The 8,380-nt window shown below is 51.6% G+C and overlaps 1 protein-coding gene across 1 annotated transcript; it reads right to left on the reverse strand.

Moving 5' to 3' along the window:
- Positions 1–5,800: 5,800 nt before the first annotated feature.
- Positions 5,801–7,526, reverse strand: LOC306816298 (olfactory receptor 14J1-like; the record flags this gene model as incomplete). The annotated part of the gene is made up of 2 exons (XM_079332758.1): positions 7,422–7,526; positions 5,801–6,756 (listed from the first exon to the last, which is right to left on the reverse strand). The coding sequence occupies exon 2, from the start codon at positions 6,731–6,733 to the stop codon at positions 5,801–5,803; it is 933 nt and encodes a 310-aa protein (XP_079188884.1). The 5' UTR covers positions 6,734–6,756; positions 7,422–7,526.
- Between the last annotated feature and the right edge of the window lie 854 nt (positions 7,527–8,380).

Raw genomic sequence — 8,380 nt, forward strand, 5'->3', positions numbered from 1 at the left:
GCCCCAGGCACTGAGAGAATGTTGGAGAATCTGCTCAAGGAGGCAGAAGCAAAACTCCAAGTCCCTTGGAGCATCAGTGGCCCCACTGAGGGCAGGGACTGCCAAAGGCTCCCCATGGACTGGTGAGAGCAGATCCTTGAGGGCAGGATTGCAGGAGCCCACGGCTGTGAGCAGGAACTGCAATGCTGAGCAAGGCCTGGGCTGGTTGGAGGCAGCAGAAAGGCCAAGGGCTGAGCCCAGGCCTGGCCCAGCAGGGCCTGTCCCTCACGGGTGGCTGGGGGCTGTTCCTGTGGCACTGGGATGGGAGGGGCAGCAAGGACAAATGGCATCACCCTGCAAGCCTTGCCAGCCTGCTCAGGGAGGGCCGAGGCAGCAGCAAAGTGCAGACCCTGCAAGGAAAGTTCCTCCTGTGGGGCTGCAGAGGCGCTGCCCAGCCCAGGGCACAAAGGCCTGGGTGCCTCTGGCCCTGCCAGCCCTGCCCAGCCCTTGGCCATCTCTCCTGCAGCCTGTGTCCCTGTGCGTGCTGCTCCTCTGCCCTGGCGGCTGCACACACCCATCTCGCTGTGCCCCCAGCATTTCTCAGCCCAGCACTGCTGTGCCCTCCCTGGGCTCCCTGCACCCAGCGCTGCCAGCTCCTGGCACACAGAGCCATGGCATGGCCCAGCCTCAGCTGGGACACCTGGGCCACCAACATTCTGCCCTGGCAGGGACTTTGCTGTTTCCTCATCTGCAGGCTGAACCTTCCAGGCTGCACTCTGGGGAGGTTTCCTTCTCTTTCCACTTCCAAGGAAAGCCCTGTGCCCTTCTGTTCACAAACAGAGAAGGGCTGGTGGATGATGTGGTGATCAGAGGCTATTTGGGTACAGTTATCATGAAATAATTAAGATTTTAAACATCCTGTGAAAGAAGGTGGGCCATCAACAAACTTTCTAACACTGGAGTTACAGAGAGCAGACTTCAACCTATTCAGGATGCAGATTTGGGGTGTACAAATCAGGTACTTATTGCTTTTGAGGGAAACAGTCCTTAAAACAAAGAATTCCAAAAAGGATGGATATTCTTAAAGAAATTAATCTAAAAGAAGCAGAAGCAGCCTGTACCAGTGTCCCAGAAGATGAGTCAGTGAGGAAAACAACTGGCCTGGCTGGACATGGAGCTTTTTTCAGGAACTCAGGAAAAAAGGAAGGTGCATCAACTTTAGACAAAGGGGCCAGAAAGTCAAGAAGTGTTTAAGGATGCTGTCAGGTCATGAAGAAAGAAAATGAGGTGAAAGCTCAATTAGGACTTAAGCTGGCAGTTCTGTGTAGGATAACAAAAATTGTTTTATCCATACATTAATGGCAAAAGGAGGGAAAAGGAGAACCTTGATTCCTTACTGGGGGAGGGAAGGGGTGGGGGGGGAATATGTTTACCAAAGATAAGGAAAAGGCTGAGGCACTTAACTCCTTCTTGCCCTAAGGTTTCAAAATAATACAAGTTGTCCTCAGGACAAGTGTTCTCCTGAGCTAGTAGATGGAGCAGGGAGCTAAACAGACCCCTGTAATCCAGGGAGAAATAACGGGGGACCTGCTGAGCCACTCAGATGCTCACAGGTGTCTCTACAACCAGATGGGATCCATATTAGGCGGATGATGGAACTGTTGGATGAGGTTCCCAAGCTGCTCTCCATCATTTACAATCAGTCCTGGCTCACCAGGGAGGTCCCAGAGGACTGGAGGTGTCAATGTGATCCCATCCCCAGGAAGGGCTGCAAGGAGGATCTGGGGAACTCCAGGCCTGTCAGCCTGACCTCGGTGCCCAGCAAGGTGATGGAACAGATCACCTTGAGAGCCATCACAGGGCACCTACAGGATGGCTGAGGGATCAGAGACAGCCAGCATGGATTTCAGTATCTGCATTGATGATCTGGATGAGGGCATTGAGTGCACCATCGGCATATTTACAGATGACACCAAGCTGGGTGTGAGTGTTCTAGAGGTTAGGAAGCTCTGCAGAGGGATCTGGACAGGCTGCATCCAGGGATTAAGTCCATCAATTTGAGGTTTAACAAATGCTGGGTCCTGCACTTTGGCCACAACAACCCCTGCAGTGCTATAGGCTGGGGACAGAGTGGCTGTACAGTGGCCAGGCAGAAAGGGACCTGGGGGCAGTGATGGACAGCAGGTTGGACATGAGCCAGCAGTGTGCCCAGGTGGCCAAGAAGGCAAATTACTCCTGGCTTGGATCAGGAATGGTGTGGCCAGCAGGACCAGGGCAGTGATTCTTCCACTGTGCTGGGCACTGGTTGAGCAGCACCTCAAGTGCTGTGTCCAGTTCTGTGTCCCCCAATTCAGTAAGGACATGGAGGGGCTGGAGCATGTGCAGAGAAGGGCAACAAGGCTGGTGAGGGGTCTGGAACACAAGTCCTGTGAGGAGTAACTGGGAGCTGGGGTTGTTTATCCTGGAGAGAAGTAGACTCAGAGGTTACCTTATCACTCTCTACAGCTTCCTGAACCGTGGTTTTAGTCAGGTGGAGGTTGGTCTCTTTCACCAGGCAGCAACAGAATGAGGGGACGCAGTCTTAAGCTCCACCAAGGAAAATATAGGTTGGGTATTAGGAAAAATATTTTTTACAGGAAATGTGGCAAAATTCTGGAATGGTCTCTCAAGGGGTTGGTGGAGACACCATCCCTGTATGTTTAAGAAAAGACTAGGTATGGCAATTGGTGCCATATGGAGGTGTTTAGGCAGGAGTAGGATTTGATCTTGAAGTTCTCTTCCAGCCTAGTGATTCTGTGATTCTGTGATTCTGTGAATTCACAGAGTCTTTCAGCTGAAGTCTCTGTCCCTGTCCTTTTCCTGGGTCTCTGTTGCAGATAGAAGCTGCTGGTGCCATTCTCACCTTTAACCCCTAATTTGAATGCAGACATATGTTCTTGGGTATGTTAATCAGGCATTGATCAGTGTTTATTTGGAATTTTTGTATCCTCATGGCACTAAGGAGACTCTTGTGGCACTGTGGAAACTCATGGAACCAAAAAGCCACTGAGACATTGGGGCAGGATGGTGCCAAGGAGATCATTGAGATACTGCAGATCCAAAGACACCGTGGTGGCTCCATGGAAACTTATGGGATCATGGGCACTGTGAATCAGCAGGGCCTCGTGGAACCAAGGAGTGAATTGTGACTGTGCCAATCCTCATGGAACCAAAGAGCCATTGTGGAACTCCAGAGCCATGTGGACCAAGGGGACCACAGTGACACTGTGAGGGTCCATGGAACCAAGTGGCCATGGTGACACTGGAGCCTCATTGACCAATGGTGCATTGTGACACTGCAGGGCAGCATGGAATCATGGAGACAATTGTGACATTACACAGTGTCATGGCAGCAAGGGGCCATTGTGACACTGTGGGGCCTCGTGTGACCAATGAACAGTTGGGGTACCATGGAAATTGAGGCAACTGTATCACCATGGAACCAAGGAGATCATTGTGATACTACACAGTCCCATGGAACTAATGGTTCATGTAATGGGGTGGGACAAATCGAACCAAGGGACCATTGTGACACTGTGGGGCCTCATGGATCCAAGGAGAGCATTGTGACACTGAACCTAATGGAATTGTTGCAAATGATGCAACTTTAAGCTCAAGACAAGGTGTCTCCTCACAGCCCTTGGTGGCACAGACCCTGCTGTGCTCCAGAGCACCAAGACTTGGCTTCTCCTGGGCACTGCCAGCCCTGCCAGGACTTTTGGCCATGTCCAGCACAGCTTGTCCTGTGCTGTCCCACAGCTGCTGCTGTGTTCCTGCAGGCTGCACACTCCCATCTCACTGCCCCTCGATCTGCCCTTGCCACTGCCAGCCCTGCCCTGCCCTCTGCCACCCTCACCCTCTGTGCCTTGGGACACACACATATGCACTGAGCTCATCCTCCTCCTCCTGGGTGCTTCTCCTGCCACAGCACTGCCCCGGGAGGGTTCATTTCTCAGAGGAGCTGCTGTGTTTGTACTGGTGCATTTTATATCTCTGCTTTTGCCTGTCTGTCAATTCTGTCATCAAAGAGCTCTCCAAGGAATGGATTCATTGAATTGTGGAATAACAGAGGTGGGAAGAGCCCCCTGAGCCCCCTTGGCATGGGTGTGGCTGGGATGGAGTTCCCTTTGCCCAGAGGAGCTCCTGTCCTGCTGTGCTTGGCTGCTGTGGCTGGAGTGGGTTTGGTCCCAGCCCAAGGCTTTGGCTGCTCCTGAGCGGGGCTGGCCCCACATGAGGATCTCTGCAACCCCCAAACCAAAGGGCTGGAGGGGGGGGCAAGTGTTCCTGGGGACACAGGGATGGGATAGATGGAATCTTCCATTCCATGGCATATCAGCACAGAAATGAGGGGGACAAGAGGGCCTCTGGACTTTCTGTAATAGTATATTTGTCTTCCAGAGCAACCATTATGTGTGGTGAATTTTTGTCTCTCCATGGTTTTCCTTTCTTCTACATTTGGCCCTTAGTTTTTAATCCCCCAAATATTAATCTCTCTTTATAGTGATCCACAACTGTTCACCTTATTTTCTCCTGTTTTCTGTGTAAGGAGGGACAGTGACAGAGACACTCTGTTGTCACTGGATGCCCAGAGGGGTTTAACCACAGTCACCTTGCCCAACTCTGCTCTTATGGGCATCCCCAGAAATGTCAGGGCTCTGTCAGGTGCCCACCCCTGAGCTCATGCCCTGCTCACAGCCCCAGGGGTGTCCAGGGACATGAGTCCTTCCCTGGCACACACACAGACAGTTCATTGCAGCAGGGCAGGGCCTCCTGGGCTCTGCTGCCACTGCCACAACCTGGCAGGGACCTCAGCCCTGCGGTGTCACCCTGCCCTGCCCCTGCCCGAGGTGCCCCATGGCCGGAGAGATGGACACAGGGAGCTCTGGGCACAGGATCTCATCCCAGCCCTGCATGCAGGGGTTCCCAGAGGATGTTAGACTCTGGAAACTCCAGAAACAGCTGAAGGTGTTTGTGCTCACTGGGTTTGTGTCCCCTCACACACACACACAATGTTCAGGACTGTGGAATGTCCCTGCACTGCAAACAGAGACTCCTGTCGCGGTCACTTGATGTCCCTCCACAGAGGGAATAACAAACTCTGTGCCCTGGAGTGAGAGGCCACTGCTGGAAGCAGCTCTGGCTTTGCAAGGGCACTGCTGGGACAGCCCCACCCTTAACACAGCCACACTTTGGCTGTCACTGCTGTTCTTCTCTCCAGGGCACTGTGTTGGGAACACCCTTGAGAAAAAATGGGGAAGGAGGTTGAAGCTTTCAGATTCTGCCCTTGCATGATGAAAATTCTGTTGCAGAGTCCATGGCCTGTCTCTGCACAGTCACACAGCAGGACTGGGACAGAAGTGAGACAGCCCTGAGGCCTTAAACCAACACAGGGGCTCTGAAGGCGAGTGTGGAAGTCAAGGAAGGGGAGGTTATGGAGCAGAAGCCCTGGAGCTGCCTAGCAGTGAGCATCCCTTTTCACTCTAGATATTCCCAGAAGAACAGACCCTGCAGCTCCAGAGTAGCCAGGGAGGAAAGATGTCAGGCAAACACGGCAATACCAAGTTCTTTATTTTGTGTAAGCACATATGTAGTACAACCCCTGGGTTATATACCCTGTGGCTTGCACTAGGAATGTGAATAGTAAAGTAAAAAAGGTACAGATAAAAATTCAACAGTTAACAAATTCTCAAAAATATAATACCTGTGACAGCAAAAAACCCCACAAGACACAGAGTGGGCATTAATGAGGAACACCGGAAGTGTTATACAGGAGAATGGGAGTTTATTCCTTCTGAAAAGTGTTCATGATAATTTTCCTCAGACCATCCTTGAACTCCTGGTTCCGCAGGCTGTAGATAAGGGGGTTCAGGACTGGAGGCACCACTGAATACAGAACTGACAGGGCCAGATCCAGGGATGGGGAGGAGATGGAGGGGGGCTTCAGGTAGGTGAATATGCTGGTGCTGATAAACAGGGAGACCACGGACAGGTGAGGGAGGCAGGTGGAAAAGGCTTTGTGCCGTCCCTGCTCAGAGGGGATCCTCAGCACAGCCCTGAAGATCTTCACATAGGAGAAAACAATGAACACAAAACAGCCAAAACCTAAACAGGCACTAATAGCAAGAAGCCCAAGTTCCCTGAGGTTTGAGTGTGAGCAGGAGAGCTTGAGGATGTGTGGGATTTCACAGAAGAACTGGCCCAGCGCATTGCCCTTGCACAGGGGCAGGGAAAATGTATTAGCCATGTGCAGCAGAGCATTGAGAAAGCCACTGGCCCAGGCAGCTGCTGCCAAGTGGACACAAGCTCTGCTGCCCAGCAGGGTCCCGTAGTGCAGGGGTTTGCAGATGGACACGTAGCGGTCGTAGCTCATGATGGTCAGGAGATAAAATTCTGCTGAAATGAAGAACATAAACAGAAATACCTGAGCAGCACATCCTGAGTAGGAGATGTTCCTGGTGTCCCAGAGGGAATTGTGCATGGCTTTGGGCACAGTGGTGCAGATGCAGCCCAGGTCAGTGAGGGCCAGGTTGAGCAGGAAGAAGAACATGGGGGTGTGCAGGTGGTGGCCGCAGGCTACGGTGCTGATGATGAGGCTGTTGGCCAGGAGGGCAGCCAGGGAGATGCCCAGGAAGAGGCAGAAGTGCAGGAGCTGCAGCTGCCGCGTGTGTGCCAGTGGCAGCAGGAGGAAGTGGCTGATGGAGCTGCTGTTGGACATTTGCTTTCTCTGGGCATCCTGTACTGTAGAAAGAAGGCATTGATAAATTGAACAAATTTTGTGGAGTCAATTCTATGTTAATTTCTTAGTAATTCACTCAAAATTTATTCTCTTTCTTTGTAAAAGTGAGGGAGATGTGAGGCATGTGAGGCAGATCTTCTGATGCCCAGTGAGACAGCGCAGAAGTCTCAGTGACAAAGGCACACCTGACAGCCCCTTTCCCTTGCCTTGAGGAGAAAGCTGAGAGCAGCCCTGGCCATGCAGCACCATCTCCACAGCAGGAGGAATCTTCCCTCATGGGGGTGGCTCCTTCCACCTCCAACTTCTCCCCACAATCCATGGGGAGCTGCCAGGCAGGCTGAGAGCTGCCCCTGGCAGGTGTCACATGCCCTGGGCTGGCCAAGAGCCTTGAGGGCTGCAGGAGCTGCTCTGCAGGACAGTCCTGGGCAGCCCTGGCTGCAGCCCCAGCTTCAGCCCCTGCAGCTGTCCCTGGCAGAAGGAACCATTCTGCCCTGTCCCTCTGACAGTGACCAGGGCAGCCCTGCTCTGCAGCACATCCTCCTCCTCCTGTTCCTGTGCCTCAGAGAAACTGGGAGAGTCCTCCTGACACATCCCCAGGCTGTGGGGTGTGGCTCCAGGAGATCTCTCCAGGAGCACAGGGGACATTGCCCTGCACCCACAGACTCACCCTATCCAAGGCTGTGAAGATGTTTCCCCAAGTGAAGTTTCAGCTCAATGTCTTCCCAGTCGTGATTGCCTTCAGCCTGTCTGTGCCTGGCTCCTGTCCCCTCAGTGCCTGCAGACAGTGCCCTGAGCCCTGCTGGATTGGGAGAGGAGCAGCTTCTCAGCAGAAATGTCTTTTTGAAGCTTTTCCTGCTTGCCATTATCTCCCTCTGTGCCACAAGACACAACACAACGACTTTGATGACCCTCTCAGGGGTTTGGTCTTTTTTAAATTAGAGTCAGTCCCTCAGAGAATGTTTTTCAAAAATCCTCTCAAGAACTCAAAATTAAATTGAAACTTGAAAGTTTCTTGAACTTTTAATGGGTCTCACTGAGAGAGAGGACTGAGAAAATTCCCCAAGGTACCAGATAGAGCAGAACAATGGAGGCACTGGTGACTAGTCTGAACAAGGAAAGAAAAGGTGTCTTTGACAAAAATTTAGTAAAATTTTTACCATGCCTGTGAATTTTTAGCACAAGAACAAGGCATGCAGGGGCTGCTTTCCCAGCAGGCAAGGTGTGAAGACAAGAACACATCTGGCTCAAGGGTGCAGTGATAGAATGAACAGGAACTGGGAAATTGGAATGGGTTTTTAGGAAATGGGTACATTTTAATACACATGTAGCGACTTAATATAAGCAACACACTTGTAGAATGACGTATCCACACAAGGATAGGAGTTATTGTATTCTTGGACATTGGATTTGAGGCCTGAAATTTTTTTTTTTTTCATCAAATTTGTGTTAAGGAAACTTATTTCAATATTTTGGAGATTTGATGATAGTGAACCTCACAGAACCAAGGAGTCAGCTTTTACACTATGGAACCTCAAAGAACAAAGGGGCCTTTTGACACTCTGGGAGCTCATGGAACCAAAATCCATTTTGACAGAGTGGGGCCATATGGAACCTATGGTCACTTGT

Source organism: Erithacus rubecula, assembly GCF_903797595.1.
Source record: "Erithacus rubecula genome assembly, contig: scaffold_508_arrow_ctg1, whole genome shotgun sequence".
Taxonomy (NCBI): Eukaryota; Metazoa; Chordata; class Aves; order Passeriformes; family Muscicapidae; genus Erithacus; species Erithacus rubecula.